Genomic DNA, 18,220 nt, shown 5'->3' with positions numbered 1-18,220 from the left:
GTGGGGATCCCTGATGATAAAATAGGGGAATTCAATAGCATCAGGTGTTACAAGATGAAGGAAGGTAATCCCGGATAGAGTACCCCAGCACCGCGGTGGTAAAGGCTAACTAGGACCTAACTAGCCGGGCATCCTGTTGAGCTCCTCGTCGTCACTTCCGGTGACGTCACTCACGCGCCACTTCCGGTCAATACGGAGGACGTATCGGCTCTGGGTCTGTGCAGTGGCCGCACACAGGACCTAGTTAGCCTTTACCACCGCGGTGCTAGGGTACTCTATCCGGGATTACCTTCCTTCATCTTGTAACACCTGATGCTATTGGATTCACCTATTTTATCATCAGGGATCCCCACAGCACCCCAAGGAGATCCGGAGGCTCCAGGACTGGTTTGGAAGATTACTTATTTTAATTTATGTCTATTAAACTTTTATGGTTAATCCTGAGACAATTTTTTGTCCATTACTCATACAGTGATTAACTTTATGTGCACAATAGAGCGCCATCCTTCTTTTTTGTTTTTAACTGTTTCTGAACACCATCCCGTGTTAAGGATTGGGCAGCCTAGGTGCAATTGATGAATATTTACCATAGCATGACAACATCTGGGTTTATCATTTAGCAGGAATCTGCATTAAGGACTAGCGCTTGAACTTTTTTTGTGTTTACGTTATGCATGTTTCACCCCTCTGTGTTAATAATCATGCTATCAGTAGTGCTTTACTGCTAGTAGTGAGAGGGGTTATCCTTGGATGGCCTACAGCTTTTTTAGTGTTTGCCATTGTCCAATACCCTTTTAGGTGTCAGAATAACTCTAAGACTGTGTCCCTCAAAAAAAAAAGGAAAATTATTCTTCAGTTAGTACAAAATTCCAATTTTTGTCTTTTTCCCTACTCATTTCAGTTTTGTCTTACTGAATTATTAGAGAACATCACAATTCTTAAGGCCCGTACACACGTACCGATCGTCGGCATACAAACGTCGGTGGACGAAGGATCTGCCGATTGTACGCGTGTTAGTATGGTGCCTCCGACAGATGTCTGCGCACAATCCGCGGACAAAAGTCTTTCGTGCAAACATGAAAATATTTGTATGCCGACACCAGAACGGACGATTGTTCGCCTGTCAGTACACAATTCGGCCGACAGACCGCAGATTTGCAAGGCTGGGCATGCTCAGAAAATAGAAAACACAGGGAAAGTTAACCATTACATGACATCACTTCTGCAATCGGCGGACAAAATTCTTGTGCTGTCCTTGTGCTGTCTTTGCACTTTTCAGCAGACACCGACATCCCGGGGAGAAAAGAGGAACATTTGTAAGCCGACCATCGGTACGTGTGTACGGGGCTTTAGTCTGACATTCTGTCTTTAAAGGAAAAGTGTTATGGTTTTGGTCAATGTATTATATTGCAGTTTACCAATTCTTAGATGTGATGGCTGTATTCGTTTCCTTTTAGCCTTTCTTTCTTCTATTTTCACCTGATTATCCAGTCAACAAATCTGTTGTTTTTCACAAGCTCAAGCTCTCCAACAGAATGTATCAGTTTACATGGATGAGACAAACCACCTAACACTGGCAGGGGTGATTTAAATGATCAGCTTTTATTCATTCATACAAAACCTTAACCCTAAAAGGAAAAAGACTGCGTGCTGTAACTAAATATTTAGTCTGAGCTGGAGTTTGGCTTCAATTTGTTAGTGTAATTAAATCTACCAATACATTTACCACTACCCTCCCACCCACGATAAAAATGCTGCTGTCTGCTGTGCCTCCTGTTCTCGTTCCTCCAGAGTTGGGTCTTACTAATACAGAAGGTGTGTTACTGGCCAGATCACCTGGTGAAACCAGAGGGAAAAAAGCCAAATAAAAGAAATCTGATGCAGCTACCACATCTACTAATTGGTAAGCTGTTTGGCTTTGGGTTTAAAACCGCTTCAACTTGTTTTATTTTAAAGTTTTAAGCTGTTGTTTTATATATTTTTTTTGTTATTTGTATACAATCTTGGTTTAATAAATAACCATTTAATACATGACAGAGGATTCACAGAGCACCATGTCACTATCAGTTGCTGCCTGTGGCACAGCACACTGTGACTGAAACTTAAGGCCCGTACACATTTGACGAAAATCGGATGAAATATCTTCCGATTTTTCTCTCTCATGCTCAGCAGTCATAACCGTTTTTAGTTGACAGTGCATAATGGTCACGAAATTTCTCGTCCAATTTTTTTTTTTTTTTGGGACTTTTGTTCCTAGACTTCCAGGTCGTCAGCAACTTCAGATAATGCGTGGTCTTTCGTATCCGATTTTTCGCAGACGTACTGCATACACATTAAGCGAAAATTGGTTGTCTGGGGACGGACGATAAAAATGTTGGTGTTTGTCTCTCCGTTTTTTTTAGTTGAAAATGTCGGCATCGGCTGCTGAAAGTTGTGTACACACTAGCCGAAAATCGTACGAGTTTACCTCGGACGGGAATTTTCGGCAGATTTTCAACTAGTGTGTACCCCACTTAAGCTATCCAGTAAGGGAAGAGACACTGCCCTGATGTCTTATCCATTTGTGTGTGTACATTTTAGCTTGTGCTTTTGAATTCTGTAAACAACAGGCTTCTTTAATCATGGAAGAACACCGAGAGCTTGTTAAAAACGAAAAAGATCATGAAGTTTGGAATAATGGCTCTAAAAGAAAATGCTCAGTATTAATATTCAATAATTCATATTTACCTAAAAGCAAATTTGTAAAAAACTGTTTTTTCTTTAATCTTGGCAATCACTAAAACAAAAATGAAGCACATCTACCTTTCTTCTCTGTACAAATTTTATGTCAAACCTAGTCTGTTAAATGTTCTTTAAAAATTAGGAACCCTTTCTGTCTATTGTTCGTGTATTGTACAGTTCTGTATATTGAGCTGCCACTTCCATATTTGCCTTAGCCCTGATGAGCCTGAGCAAGGGTTATGAGATCAATGGAAACTGGGCCATGTCCAGGCCAGGAGTTTACAGGGTAGCAGGTACAGAGGTCCGTTATGGTCATAATGGCAGTCATGAGTTCCTAGAAGCAACAGGACCTACAAATGAGGACTTATATATTCTGGTGAGAAGCCTTCTTCACTATTTATTTCTACCGAACCGTAATAACATAGTAGTTGCAATATGCATAGTAGCTTTTGACCTACAATTCTTTATTATCTATTTACAGGTACTTTTTCAAGTGCAGAACCCAGGCATTGAATATGAGTACTGGCTGCCAAAGGACAAGTACTTTATCATCCAGAGGGATTCACAAAGACAAGTTCCACAGCACCCCAGGGATGCAGCTTTGGATGCCTGGGTACGCACACCTTCATCTGGCAGTGATGGAAACGCAGTGAGGAAAGAAAAAAAACTAGATGATCCTTCTAATGAAAAAACAGGTATTTCAATAACACTTTAATTTATACAGAACTCTATATTTTTTATATAATTAATGTATACATAACAGGATATTGAATGTATACCAATACTATAGAACATGCGCTTTTTTTTTTTAAAGCTGAACACCAGGTGAACAGATAAATATAAGGATAAATTCTATATACTGTAAGGAAGATGTTTTACCCACCAAAGGACTTGTCTTTCTGCTCATTCGGTTCTGAAATGAAAACTGTTCTGCCACCAAGAAAGTGATGTCTGGCGGGGCAAGAGATCTGATTTTTTTCTCTACTGATAGTAATTCCTGTAAGTCTCCTCCCTGAGTCCCTGGCCCCAGCCTGGCACTGGAAAGTAAGGCTGACCATAGATGGATGCATTCTTCCATCCACACAATTGAGTTGGATAGAGGAATCCTTCCCACTGAGACTTTGTATTCTGACAGCAGAGACTTTCCACTGTCAGAATATACTGATCAGCAGCTGCAGCCTATTGACTTCAGCCAGTGATCGAGAACATTTTTCCAACAAGCTAGTTTGACAGAAGTAGATTGTTAAATGTCAAGCAGTAGTGGCCATAAATGGATCAAAATTCATCCTGTTCCTGCTGATCCAGACAAATTTCAATCCATCTATGGCCAGCCTAAAGGGGAAACAGAACGCTGAAAAGCTCATCTCTCTGCTTTTTATCAACATGTTCCTTGTCAGCACATGATTGCCCTTTTTGCTGTTTGTACGTGGACCACAAGAGGCAGATACCAAGGCAAATTCAGCTACTTACACTGCTTGAATTTAGAAATATATATATTATGATGTATTAAAGCCTAATGGAACCCTCACTATTTATTACCGTAATGGAATCAGGCTACATATGCACTAATACATATGGGCTCTCTTTTACTAACTGCTAGGTGCTGCAGCTAGGATCAGCAGATGTGTTGGCAGCATGTAGAATCAGACAGCAGCTCTTTCACACAAAGTATCAGCCCAGCTCTCTAACAGGCTGACATACACCCCTAAAACCCTGCCCAAATCAATTGCGATGCTGAGTGAGAATATTGTTGAATCTGTCCCTACCGTATACCTTGATAACTACAACACAGACTGGCAATTTGAGACTCTTAAGCAAAAATATCAGTGCTGTGATTTTGCTGGAAGATCAGCCCTTCTGGAAGTGTGAGATGCTCACAAATCTGGGCCTCTTAAAATGCCTCCCCCCTAGACCTTACACCAGGGATCCTCAAACTACAGCCCTCCAGTTGTTGCGGAACTACACATCCCATGAGGCATTGTAAAACTCTGACATTCACAGACATGACTAGGCATGATGGGAATTGTAGTTCCTGAACAACTGGAGGGCCAAAGTTTGAAGACCCCTGCCCTACACCATCACCGTTTCTGCAGAAAGTACAAAGATATATTCAAAGATTGGCACTGAATACTTCTGCATATTAAACAATGACAGAAGGCTTACTTTGCAGCAATGTTCAGTACTAATCTTTCAAGAATTTTAAACTTGCATCAGAACACTTTTGTAGGGGCTAAGGGGTAAGGCACTGCAGGCCACTCAAAAGTTTGAGGATCTGACACCCTGGAAGTTTGAATTTGTGGCAGAAATGGGCACTGGTATATTTGCTTTGAAGCTTAAATTACTTTAGCAGACCACACTTCTGTAAGTACACTGCTAACTGCAAGTGGTCAGTATTAAACCTAAAATATATATATATATATACATATATATATATATATATATATACATACTGTATATACAGTATCTCACAGAAGTGAGTACACCCCTCACATTTTTGTAAATATTTTATTATATCTTTTCATGTGATAACACTGAAGAAATTACACTTTGCTACAATGTAAAGTAGTGAGTGTACAGCTTGTATAACAGTGTACATTTGCTGTCCCCTCAAAATAACTCAACACACAGCCATTAATGTATAAACCGCTGGCAACAAAAGCAAGTTAAAATGTCCAAATTGGGCCCAAAGTGTCAATATTTTGTGTGGCCACCCTTATTTTCCAGCACTGCCTTAACCCTCTTGGGCATGGAGTTCACCAGAGCTTCACAGGTTGCCACTGAAGCCCTTTTCCACTCCTCCATGATGACATTACAGAGCTGGTGGATGTTAGAGACCTGGCGCTCCTCCAACTTCCGTTGGAGGATTCCCCACAGATGCTCACTAGAGTTTAGGTCTGGAGACATGCTTGGCCAGTCCATCACCTTTAGCCTCAGCTCATTTAGCAGGACAGTGGTCATCTTGGAGGGGTGTTTGGGGTAGTTATCATGTTGGAATTCTGCCCTGCGGCCCAGTCTCTGAAGGGAGGGGATCATGCTCTGCTTCAGTATGTCACAGTACATGTTGGCATCCATGGTTCCCTCAATGAACTTTAGCACCCCAGTTCCGGTAGCATTTATGCAGCCCCAGACCATGACACTCCCACCACCATGCTTGACTGTAGGCAAGATACACTTGTCTTTGTACTCCTCACCTGGTTGCCGCCACACAGGCTTGACACCATCTGAACCAAATAAGTTTATCCTGGTCTCATTAGACCACAGGATATGGTTCCAGTAATCCATGTCCTTAGTCTGCTTGTCTTCACCAAACTGTTTGTGGGCTTGAAGGGGTTGGTCTGAGCACTGACAGGCTGACCCCGCCCCTTCAACCTCTGCAGTAATGCTGGCAGCACTCATACGTCTATTTCCCAAAGACAACCTCTGGATGTGACGCTGAGCACTTGCACTCAGCTTCTTTGGTGGACAATGGTGGGGCCTGTTCTGAGGGGAACCTGTCCTGTTAAACCACTGTATGGTCTTGGCCACTTGTGTGTGTGTGTGTGTGTGTGTATATATATATATATATATATATATATATATATATATATAAAACACAGTATAGAGCTTCACGATTCTGGATAAAATGAGAATCGCCATTTTTTTTTTGCTTTAAATAAGGATCACAATTTTCTCACGATTCTTGGCGTAACATCATCTTTCACATCATACAAAAAATTGGGCTAACTTTACTGTTTATTTATTTATTTTTTTATTTTTTTAATTAAAGTGTATTTTTTTTCCCCAAAAATTGCATTTGAAAGACCGCTGCGCAAATACAGTGTGACATAAAATATTTCAACAACCGCCATTTTATTCTGTAGGGTCTTTGCTAAAAAATTATATATAATATTTGGGGGTTCTAAGTCATTTTCTAGCAAAAAATACTGATTTTAACTTGTAAGCAAGAAGTGTTAGTCACCTTTCACACGAACTGTCCGATCAGATCCGCCTGTCAGTTTTTTAGGCGGATCTGATCGGATCCTCCATGCAGCCCTATGGAGTGAGAGGTGGTCCGCTCTCATCTGATTCATCATAGAGAGCAGCGGAGCTCTGACACCTCCCTCTCCGCACACAGTGCGGAGAGGGAGCTGTCACCTGCCTGCTCAGCGGGGATTAGTGTATCGATCCCCCGCTGAGCATCACGGAGTCCGCCGACGGAGCGGACCGTGTGAAAGGAGCCTTAGAAAAGGGCTTGGTCTTTAAGTGGGTAAACTGCCTTTATTTACAGACTGAAGTTCATTCCTTTTATCTAAGAGCCCATTCAGACTAGCGCGACACGATTTTGGGGGGCGACCTGTGAAGTCGCGTGCACCGCTGTGCACCGCGACTTTGGCGCGACTTGCAGAGACTTCACATAATGGAAGTCAATGCAAGTCGCCTCCAGGTCACCCCAAAGTAGCACAGGACCCTTTTTCTAAGTCGGAGCGACTTGTGTCGCTCCTAGTAGAACGGGTCCTGTGCTAATCAATGGACCGAGACAGAGCGCTGACAAGTCGCCTGACAAGTCGCGCTAATGTGAATGGGCTCTAAAAGAACAAAATGATACATTGTAAAACATGTTTATAGTTATCTCCCAGCCTTAGCAATGTTGATAAACAATTTCCGGAGGCTCTTTTTTTTTTTTTTTTTGACAGCTATGAGTAAGTAGAGAACAGCACTGCTCTGTAAAAATTAAGGAAATGCCGAATTAAGATCGTGAGGGGGGTGAATCGAGATTGTGATTTTTCAGGGCCGGTTCACATTATTGCGAGTGCAGCGATCTAATGTAATTCGGAGAGCACTGCTCCTTCATTACATGCGATCGGATGTGCGGATGTGAATTCAGCCATACACTTTGTATGGCTGAATTCGCACTGTATCCGCACCAAACTTGCACATGACCCTTTTTTTCAGCCGCATCAGGATCGGATCACACAGTGGTTCACACTTGTGCGATCCGATCCTGTGCGTACTGTCAGATCGCACTGCGATATGCGATCAAACTGGGGGTGTCGTTAACATTTCATTGACACCCCCAGCGTATCCCATATGGCAGTGTGAACTGCCAGATGTGCGTTTGCGATGCGGGAACAGGCTGCGAATTCGCAGCCTTCCCGCATCGCACAAGTGTGAACCGGGACTTAACAATGAATTGTGCAGCTCTAATACAGTATATGTGTATTTGGCCAGCACTGGTCTAATTATTGCATGATATCTGGCAGCCAAGCTAAGAACTGTAATCCATTGCACACTAGGGAATTTTAATTTGACCTGCTTAGAAAAGAAAAAATAAATCTGTTCAGAATTCATATTTGTGCTGTTTATTTAAATTCTTGAAATGCTTGGTAGTTTGCAGGGCCCCTAGTGTTGTTTATTTCCTGTGTTTGATAGTTATGTTTCCTTGGTAAAGCTTAATGATGTCGGGGAATTTAAGCATTTTCTGTTTGTTTGTTTTTTGTTTATTTAAGAAGGATGTGAAAAGTGTGCACCATTCAAAAGAAAATCACAAAGGAAAAAGTATTATTGCCAGAGTGATTTTGGTAAGTGCAAACATTGTAAAAACTGGTTTTACAATCATTTCCTTTCTATGAGTAATGTAATCATAAATCATAATCATCATAACGTCAGTGCTCTAAGCAGCATAAGCTAGTTTAACCCCATGTTAAATACTCATTCGTTATCAGATTTGAGATCTCTTTTTTCCACTAAAAGCCTTTATTTTTTATGTCATTACAGTGGTATATATACTATACTGTATATTTATTTATTTCAGGTTCTTATATAGCGCTGTCAATTTACGGAGCGCTTTACATATACATTATATATACAGTGTGTGTGTATGTATATATATATATATATATATATATATATATATACACAAGTCTTTTTTATACTGCCATTTCTAAAAGATTGATATAAAATATATTATATTGATATAAATAAATTTAGCCCAATTTTTTTGTATAATGTGAAAGATCATGTTACGCCGAGTAAATAGATTCCCAACATGTCATGCTTCAAAATTGCGCACGCTCGTGGAATGGCGACAAACATTGGTACCTAAAAATCCCCATTTTTGTGATGTATTTTTTTAGACGTTGGGTAAAAAACAAAAATGATTCCCAATAATTAGTAACTTTTTGCTTTTTTATTTTCTTTGTGTATTTTGTTGTTATTTAATATTTAAAATAACTATAAAGTTATACCAAAATAAAGTAAAAAATAAAGTTTTTTTTTAATTTTTTCAAGAACCGAGGACTTTTTTTGTCCTCTAAAAAAAAAAAATCCAAAAAACAAAATACACAAAAGAGCAAAAAAAAAAAAAGCCCCAAAACATGTTGTACTTTCCTTTTGCTCATTTCGAGGATTTGTTTTTCATTGCAGCATGCATAATCAAATATACTGGGATAAGTCCCCGTTCACACTGGGGCGACCTGTGAGGCGACCCGGTCGCCTCACAGGTCGCCGTAGGTCGCCTTCCATAGGGAAGCTGCGGACCCGTTCTAATAGGAGCGACACAAGTCGCTCCGACTTAGAAAAAGGGTCCGGAGCTTCTTTGGGGCGACCCGGAGCGACCGTCATAGACTTCAATGTTATGAAGTCCGTGCCGGCCGCTCCGAGGTCGCGGCACGCTGCTCGCACCGCAACCTCGGAGGTCGCCCCGGGAAGTCGGATCGCGGCAATGTGAACGGGGCCTAAACAAAGGAAAAACGTAACATAAAAATAAATAAGCTCCAAAATTACACCAGTGCTGCAAACTTAAAGGGCAATTTCATGGTGAAACCATGTTTAAAGTACAGCAGCAATCGATGATATTCACATGCAGTAATTTAGTTTGGTCTGTGCAATAACATTTTAATAAACTGAATTGACCCTTTTCAACTGTAAAAATTAGTAAATGATGCATGGAAATTAAAATATGTTAAACATTATGCTTTAGTAAGTAAACTGTTCCTTACTTAATTTTAAGAGTGCATGGGTACTTTCATCTTACTAAGATAGTACCTGGACAAAATATTTCACATACAAAAAAGAATGCCTTGGGTTCCTTGAATACTGGAGAAATTCAATATGCAAATACTGATAAAAAGTGCTGAGCCCCCATTCACACTGGTGTGATTTGTCATGCGGTTTGACACTTCCAATTTGCATGACAAGTTGCACCTCATTGCTGGCAATGGAACTGTTCTAATAGCCGCAACTCAGGTCGCATCAACTTTGAAAAGGTTCCTGTAGTACTTTTTTCCGATTTCACTGCGACTTGCATTGACTCCTGTTAAAAGAAGTCGCATGTCACAGTGAATTCGGATCTACAAATCGCATTTATGTGCAGCTTTCAATTCGCACAAAAGTAGTGAGATTTCAAAGCCGCACCGATCTAAACAGGGCCCGAAAGTTGTCCCACACCAGTAATTGGTGGCCTTAATTTGCCACTGATTAATGAAGAGGTTGCTAGGTGGTACTTGTATAGGAGAACCTAGAGCTGTGGACAAGGAAAAGTACAAGCCAATATCCCAGCTGAGGGGGAAGCCTATAGATTACACTCATATTTAAAGTTGTATTCCCTCTACCATAAGACATTTACTAAGGATTTGCCAAGGATTCACCTACAGGAATGTAACATTTATTACAGATTTGTCAAACATGGCCAGCTTTACATTGACTATGTTTGTGAATTGTTTAAAGCGGTGTTCCAGTCTCCCCCTCCAAACATTAAAAGTCAGCAGCTACACATACTGTAGCTGCTGACTATTAATATTAGGACACTTACCTGTCCTGGAGTCCAGCGATGTCAGCACCGCAGCCGATGTTTCCATCGGTTGTCGGGTGCTGCTGCCGCCATTGCCGGTAAGGGAACCCGGCAGTGAAGCCTTGCGGCTTCAGGGGTGGGTCCCTACTGCGCATGCGCAAAGCGCACTGCGCATTTGGATTGGCTCGGTGGCGGGGGAAGGAGGAGGGGGGTGTCTCTCGGAAGTGGGGAAGGGTACCTGTCAAAAACAGGTACCCGTTCCCCCCTCCTCCCTGAAAGGTGACAAATGTGGCACCGGAGGGGGGGGAGCAAATGAGCGGAAGTTCCACTTTTGGGTGGAACTCCACTTTAAATTGTGTGGCAAATGCTAGTTAATCAAGGCAGGCAAATTTACCTGGTTTCGTCCAGCCTTTATAAACAGACACCATATTGTGACCTGTGCATCTTAAATGATTTATACATTGCAATCGTTTTTACAGATGTGTGTAAACTAATTCTGGTGCCATTTTCTAGAAGTAAGTTCACTAACAAGTCCAAATTCAACAATTATATTCAACAATTATTAATTATACTGCCATTACTTTATCAAACTCTGTGGGTTTGATATACACTATATTACTAAAAGCAATGGGATGCCTGCTTTTACACGCACATGAAATTTAATGGCATCTCAGTCTTAGTCCTTAACCACTTTACCGCTGAGTACCGTAGTACTACTGCGGCAAAGTGGCTCTTGTAGGTCTGACGACGTAGACCTACGTCGCCAGACTCCTCCCCCTGTAGGCAGCGCTCGCGCCGCCGGAGGCGCGCTCCCACTGTTTTCATTCACAGCGGGAGTCGGGCCAGGGGAGGAGCAGCGGCGATTGCTGCTGCTCTGCCCCGATCGTCGCGGAATCCAGTTTGGAGATCCGCCCGCCTGTGTAAACAGAGCGGGCGGATCTCCTCAGTGACAGGGAGTGACAGATCGGAGTGTTCAGCATAGCTGGACATCCGATCTGTCCCTGTCTCACACAGTCACCTCCCCCCCACACGTCAGTAAGCACCAGGCATACATTAACCCCTCCCTCTCCAATAAAGTTAACCCCTTCCCTGCCAGTGTCATTTTTACAGTAACAGTGCATATTTATAGCACTGATTACTGCAGTAATGTCACTGGTACCCCCAAAAGTGTCAAAAATGTCAGTCAAGGGTCCGATCTGTCCGCCACAATGTCGCAGTCCCGCAAAAAAAATCGCAGATCGCCGCCATTACTCGTTAAAAAAAAAACACCAAAAATGACATAAATCTTTCCCTTTGTTAGTAAACGCAATAACTTTTGCGCAAACCAATCAAAATACGCTTATTGCGATTTTTTTTACCAAACATGGGTAGCAGAAAACAAATTGGCCAAAAATTTTAAAAAAAATTGGTTTTTACATCTTTTTTGGGGGGAATTTCATATAAAAAAATGTTAAAAATATTGTTATTTTTTCAAAATAAACGCTCTTTTTTTGTTTATAGAGCAAAAAGTAAAAATCGCACAGGTGATCAAATACCACCAAAAGAAAGCTTTGTTTGTGGGAAAAAAAGGACGTAAATTTCATTTGGGTAGGGTGTCGCATGACCGCGCAATTGTCAGTTAAATTCGCACAGCGCCGAATCGCAAAAAGTGGCCCAGACGTAAGACAGCAAAATGCTCTAGTGGTAAAATGGTTAAAGTTCAATATTGAGTGGGCCCACCCTTTGCAGCTATAACATCTTTAACTAGTAATCTAGTGCATCTTGGGATATTGAACTTTAACCTCTTCCCGTAAACTGACGTATAGTGATGTCGCAAACCTAAAATTTGCCGTTCGCGAATGTTCGAGAACGGGCGAACTGGGCGAACCGCCATAGACTTCAATAGGCAGGTGAATTTTAAAACCCACAGGGACTCTTTCTGGCCACAATAGTGATGGAAAAGTTGTTTCAAGGGGACTAACACCTGGACTGTGGCATGCCGGAGGGGGATCTATGGCAAAACTCCAATGGAAAATTACGTAGTTGACGCAGAGTCGGATTTTAATCCATAAAGGGCATAAATCACCTAACATTCCTAAATTGTTTGGAATAACGTGCTTTATAACATCCAGTGTGTGTATACGATCAGGTATGATGTTGTATCGATCGGGTAGTGTAAGGGTTACGCCCGCTTCACAGTGACAGACCAAACTCTGACAGACCAAACTCCCCGTTTAACGCACCGCAAACAACCGCAAACAGTCCATTTGCAGTGGGTACAGTACAGTCTGTGGACCTGACACTCACTGGCAGGCAACTATAAAAAATATATATTTTTTTAATTTGCAGGGTGCTGTGTCACCATATATATGAGTGGTGGGCACTGCGGTGGGCACCGTACACTCTGTGGACCTGACAATCACTGGCAGGCCAGGCAACTGCAATTATAAAATATATATTTTTAATTATTTGGGTGCTGTGCCACCGTATATATATGAGTGGTGGGCACTGCAGTGGGCACAGTACACTCTGTGGACTTGACACTCACTGGCAGGCCAGGCAACTGCAATTATAAAAAATATATTTTTTTTAATTTGCAAGGTGCTGTGCCACCGTATATATGAGTGGTGGGCACTGCAGTGGGCACAGTACACTCTGTGGACCTGACACTCACTGGCAGCTGGCAGGCAACTGCAATTATGACAGAGGAAAAAAAAAATATTTTTTAAACTGCAAGGTACTGTGCCACCCGATATGAGTGTGGTGTGCACACAGTACAGTCTGTGGTGGGTCTGTGGCCTCTCACACACGGCGGGCAGGCAACTGCACAATATATATATATATATATATATTTATATATATATATATATATATATATATATATATATATATATATATAAATAAAATTGACTGAAATACCAGCCCTAAAAAGGGCTTTTTGGGGTGCTGTCAGGATGCTGTCCTTACAGCAGGAGTGGACTGAGAACACTATCTAAAAATTGTCCCTATTAACAGCAGCAGCAGCAGCAGCTCTCTCCCTGCTCTCACTACACACTGCTTCAGAATGATCTAAGATGGATGCTGCCCTTGCTTTTTTTATAGGAGGTGGGAGGGTGTGGGAGGGAGGGTATGCTGATTGGCTGGAATGTGTCTGCTGACTGTGAGGTACAGGGTCAAAGTTTGCCTCAATGATGAATAATAGGGGGCGGACCGAACATCGCATATGTTCGCCCGCAGCGGCGGACGCGAACAAGCGATGTTCGCCGGCGTATAGTTCGGGACATCTCTACTGACGTACCTGTACATTGGCTTGAAGAAGTGGTCATACTAGGGTGAGCCAGGGGTCGGCTTTATGGTGATAACAACTGATTTGTCTCAGCGGCTGCTCAGCCATTATCCCAGCGAGAAGGAGGGGATGTCCCCCCCCCCCTCCTGCCACCTTCCACCGCTCTGCCCGGGACTATCGTCCCACCAGGAGACCCAAGCAACCAGCCGCCACTGGTTAGAGTCCCGAACAAAGCCGGATTTGGCTTCGATCTGGTCTCCAATTATGTAACCCGGAAGCGACATCATAGCGTTACTTCCGGTTTACTTGGCTGCCAATGGCTCAGATTTAAAAAAACTGTCAGTATTCAAAAATGTAGATTGCAGCATTCAAAGTGCAGTGGAGGGGTTTGAAGTATTTTCTGCCTATTACTGTCACAAGGGAGGTTTACATTCCTTGTGACAGCAAAAAAAGTGATCAAATTTTTTCTTTATTTTTAAAAAACAGTGTGAAAAAGGAAAAAATAAAATAAATAGGAAAAACGTGAGCTCGCGCACCAAAGAAAATACATACGCAAGTCACACCAGCAAATGTAAACGTGTTCAAATTACACATGTGAGGTATCGCCACGGTTGTTAGAACAAGAGCAATAATTCTAGCAAAAGACCTCCTCTGTAACTCTAAACTAGTAACCATTAAACATTTTTAAAGCGTCCCCTATGGAGATTTTTAAGTACCGTAGTTTTTCGCCATTCCACAAGTGTGCGCAATTTTAAACTGTAACATGTTAGGTATCTATTTACTCAGCGTGACATCATCTTTCACTAACTTTACTGTTGGGCTAACTTTACTGTTTCGTTTTTTTTAAATTATGTGAAGTGTATTTTTTCCCCAGAAAAATTGCATTTGAGAGACCACAGCGCAAATACCGTGTAACAAAAAATATTGCAACAACCGCCATTTTATTCTTCAGAGTCTTTGCTGAAGAAATATATATTATGTTCTAAGTAATTTTCTAGCTAAAAATACTGATTTTAACTTGTAAACAACATTTGTCAGAAATAGGCTTGGTCCTTAAGGCCCCTGTCACACAGGCGGACCGTTCAGATCCGCCTGTCCGTTTTTTTTTGGCGGATCTGAACGGTCCCCCCATACATTCCTATGGGGCATCGGATGTCAGCGGAGACATGTCCGCTGACATCCAATCCGTCAAATCTGGACGAATGGAAACCCTATTTTCCATCCGTCCAGCGGATCAGATCGGATGGGATCGGATGAAAACGGACCGACGGTCCGTTCCCATCCGATTTCCCCCATAGAGATGCATGGGGAACTGACAGCTGTGTCTCCGCACACAGCACGGAGACACAGCTGTCATCCTCCTGCTCAGCGGGGGGATCGGCGGATCGATCCCCCGCTGAGAAAAATGGACTCCGTCCGACAGACTCAGTGTGTGAATGGAGCCTAAGTGGATAAAGAGGGTTAGAGGGTTACAGCACCGAAAATGTATTATAAATACAGGTGCATCTTATAAAATTAGAATATCATCAAAAAGTTAATTTAGTGTAGGAATTCAATTCAAAAAGTGAAACTCATATATTTTATATAGGCGAGTTACACACAGAGTGATATATTTCAAGCATTTCTTTCTTTTAATTTTGATGATTATGGCTTACAGCTAGTGAACCCCCAACATTCAGTATCTCAAAACATTAAAATATTAAATAGGACCAATAAAAAAAAATGGGCTTACTAAAAAGTATGTCCATTGACAGTATAGTATGCACTCAATACTTAATAATGGCTCCATTTGCAAGAATTACTGCATCTATGCATAGTGGCATGGAGGCGATCAGCCTGTGACACTGCTGAGGTGTTATGGAAGCCCAGGTTGCTTTGATTGTGGTTTTTAGCTCATCTGCATTGTTGGGTCTGGTGTCTCTCATCTTCCTCTTGACAATAACCCACAGATTCTCTATGGGGTTTAGGTCAGGCGAGTTTGCTGGCCAACCAAGCACAGTGATACCATGATCATTAAACCAGGTATTGGTACTTTTGGCAGTGTGGGCAGGTGCCAAGTCCGACTGGAAAATGAAATCAGCATCTCCATGAAGCTGGTCAGCAGAAGGAAGCATGAAGTGCTCTAGAATTTTCAGGTAGAGGGCTGTGCTGACTTTGAACTTGATAAAACACAGTGGACCAACACCAGGATATGACATGGCTCCCCAAATCATTACTGACTGTGGAAACTTCATACTGGACCTCATGCAACTTGGATTCTCTTCCTCCAGACTCTGGTACCTTGATTTCTAAATAAAATGCAAAAGAAACAGAGCCATGTCATCTACTGGTGTTGGTCCACTGTGTTTTATAAAGTCAAAAGTCAACACTGTCCTCTACCAGGAAATTCTGCAGCACTTCACGCTTCCCTCTGCTGACCAGCTTTATGGAGATGCTGATTTAATTTTCCAGCAGGACTTGGCATCTGACCACGCTGCCAAAAGTACCAATACCTGTTTTAATAAATATGGTGTCACTGTTCTTGATTGGCCAGCAAACTCCCCTGACCTACTGGATATGTAAACTCATTTTAAAGTAGGCTATATTTTGTACTGGCCATGCAATCAAAACAGCTATGGAGTAAATGTGCTGGGACTACGGGGCATGGTTTTCCCCACAGTATCCCGCCAGTACTGGTGATGTTGGGATCTCCACGTAGGACTGCCTGCTGTTCACATTGCTGCAGGTAAAGTTTCTGTCTGTCAATGCTCCCATGGATCTGAACCTGTGGATACAATTGACAGGAAAGTGGAGGAAGAAGGAAAATGGGATGCATCACCAGGTATATTTAATTCCATGAGAAAATACCTGATGCAACCAACACGAATAGCAAATACAAATATTTTGCATTTAATTAATTTCAGTGTTTTGGGAAAAAAAACATCTTTGTTGAAATGCATTCTTTTGTAAAGAAAATCATTATATTTGTGGTTATTTTAACTGATTTCCTACTCACCCTGTGTACAGTACTCCGTGGCAAGATTTTGGGGAGAAGAAAAATTGGTCTGGAGACACGGTATGACATACATGTGAAGCACGTGTTTAAAAACAAGTTTCCTCTTGTACGACGTGAATATATATGGGTATCAAACCAGTGTGACTGTCCCAAACTTCACGATAATCAAGAATATATAATGATGCCTTCAAGACATGTGAACCATGAGCGTACTCTAAATAGAATCTTACTCTCCCCAAATAGTTATGTCAGGCCATGGTCACAGCATGAGGACCAGCAGATGCAACGCCTAAACAGATTATGCCGGTTGTCCTCCTGAGGACCCTGCACAACAGCATCTTTGTTGTACTTGCAGATGGAGAGAGGTGATGGGCCCAAACCAGTAATAGCAATGAGAAAGAAATGGATTGGAAGAGACTTAAATTCTGGCAATTACAATTGTGTAACAATAAAAATGTTAACTGGAATTCCACCTGTTTTTGTGTTATAACATACATGCACAAGGCAAGCCAGGAATAAGACATGTCATTTTATCACAGTATGAGGCTGCCAAAGGTTGCAGCTTGAGTCCTTAACCTAATGTAAATAACAACACATAACTAATAAAAGCCCTGACAAAAGTAATCTAAAGCAGATTTAAGCATCCCTGCTAGAACTATTGATTTTTTTTTTAAACATTTTTTAACCTAGTGTATAGTATGGTAACTATGAAATTTTTTTTGTGGAAATGATTACTATTTTATTTACTATTTATTACTATTTTCAAGTCCTAGAAAAATGGAAGGGCATTAGAAAACACTGTAGTGCATTTATATGGTGATTAATTGTACCATACTGTATATCTAAAATACTAGTAAAATATGGATGGTGCTTTTAAATGTTTTGCATAAAGGAAAATGCTTTTACAACTACTGTATTATGCTTTTTGGTCTTTTTTTTAGATGTTTAATAACTGATGGTATGTATACAGTATGTGTGTGTGTGTGTGTGTATGTATGTATGTGTGTGTATACATATACACACACATACACACTATATTTTCAAAAGTATTGGGATGCCTGTCTTTGCATGCGCATGAACTTTAATGGTATCCCAGTGTTCAGTGTTGGGGGTAACTAGTTACAAAGTAACGGATTACTGTAACTACATTACTTTTTTTGGTAACTAAGTAAAGTAACTAGTTACAATACTAATATTGGTAACTACACTACTTTACTAGGCTATAGGAGGTAACTACACTACTTTACTATAGGAACGCGCTTTCCTGCGTTACCCAAGCCGTGCGATACAATCGTTATTTCGAAGAATAGAGAGGGATGAAGTTTATGACTTTTTGTTGCACTTTATGTTTTATTCTGTTTTTTCAGGTTTTCTTCTCATGTTTCCCAAAGCCTGTGTTTATACAATAAACTCTATGCAGAAAGAGTGTCATGTATCTTCTTCTACACGGTCAATTAAGAAAGAGGAGGGT

The 18,220-nt window shown here is 41.4% G+C and overlaps 1 protein-coding gene across 5 annotated transcripts in view; it reads left to right on the top strand.

The window, feature by feature from the left end:
- The window catches only part of ADAMTSL5 (ADAMTS like 5), a 58,514-nt gene extending 41,181 nt beyond the window's left edge, over positions 1–17,333 (top strand). For 3 of the 5 annotated variants that reach the window (XM_082243147.1, XM_082243145.1, XM_082243149.1), the window contains 3 exons: positions 2,937–3,416; positions 8,208–8,279; positions 16,761–17,333. In XM_082243147.1, the coding sequence (XP_082099273.1) occupies positions 2,937–3,416; positions 8,208–8,279; positions 16,761–17,068 (860 nt within the window). In that variant the 3' untranslated portion in view covers positions 17,069–17,333. The remainder of the gene's footprint in view (positions 1–2,936; positions 3,417–8,207; positions 8,280–16,760) is intronic. The other 2 variants (XM_082243148.1, XM_082243146.1) reach the window with 2 other exon arrangements.
- Positions 17,334–18,220: the final 887 nt, after the last annotated feature.

This window comes from Pelophylax lessonae (genome assembly GCF_965119305.1).
Source record: "Pelophylax lessonae genome assembly, chromosome: 1".
Lineage (NCBI taxonomy): Eukaryota > Metazoa > Chordata > Amphibia > Anura > Ranidae > Pelophylax > Pelophylax lessonae.
Note: the sequence above shows the minus strand (reverse complement) of the source record. Positions and strands in the feature narration are given on the sequence as shown.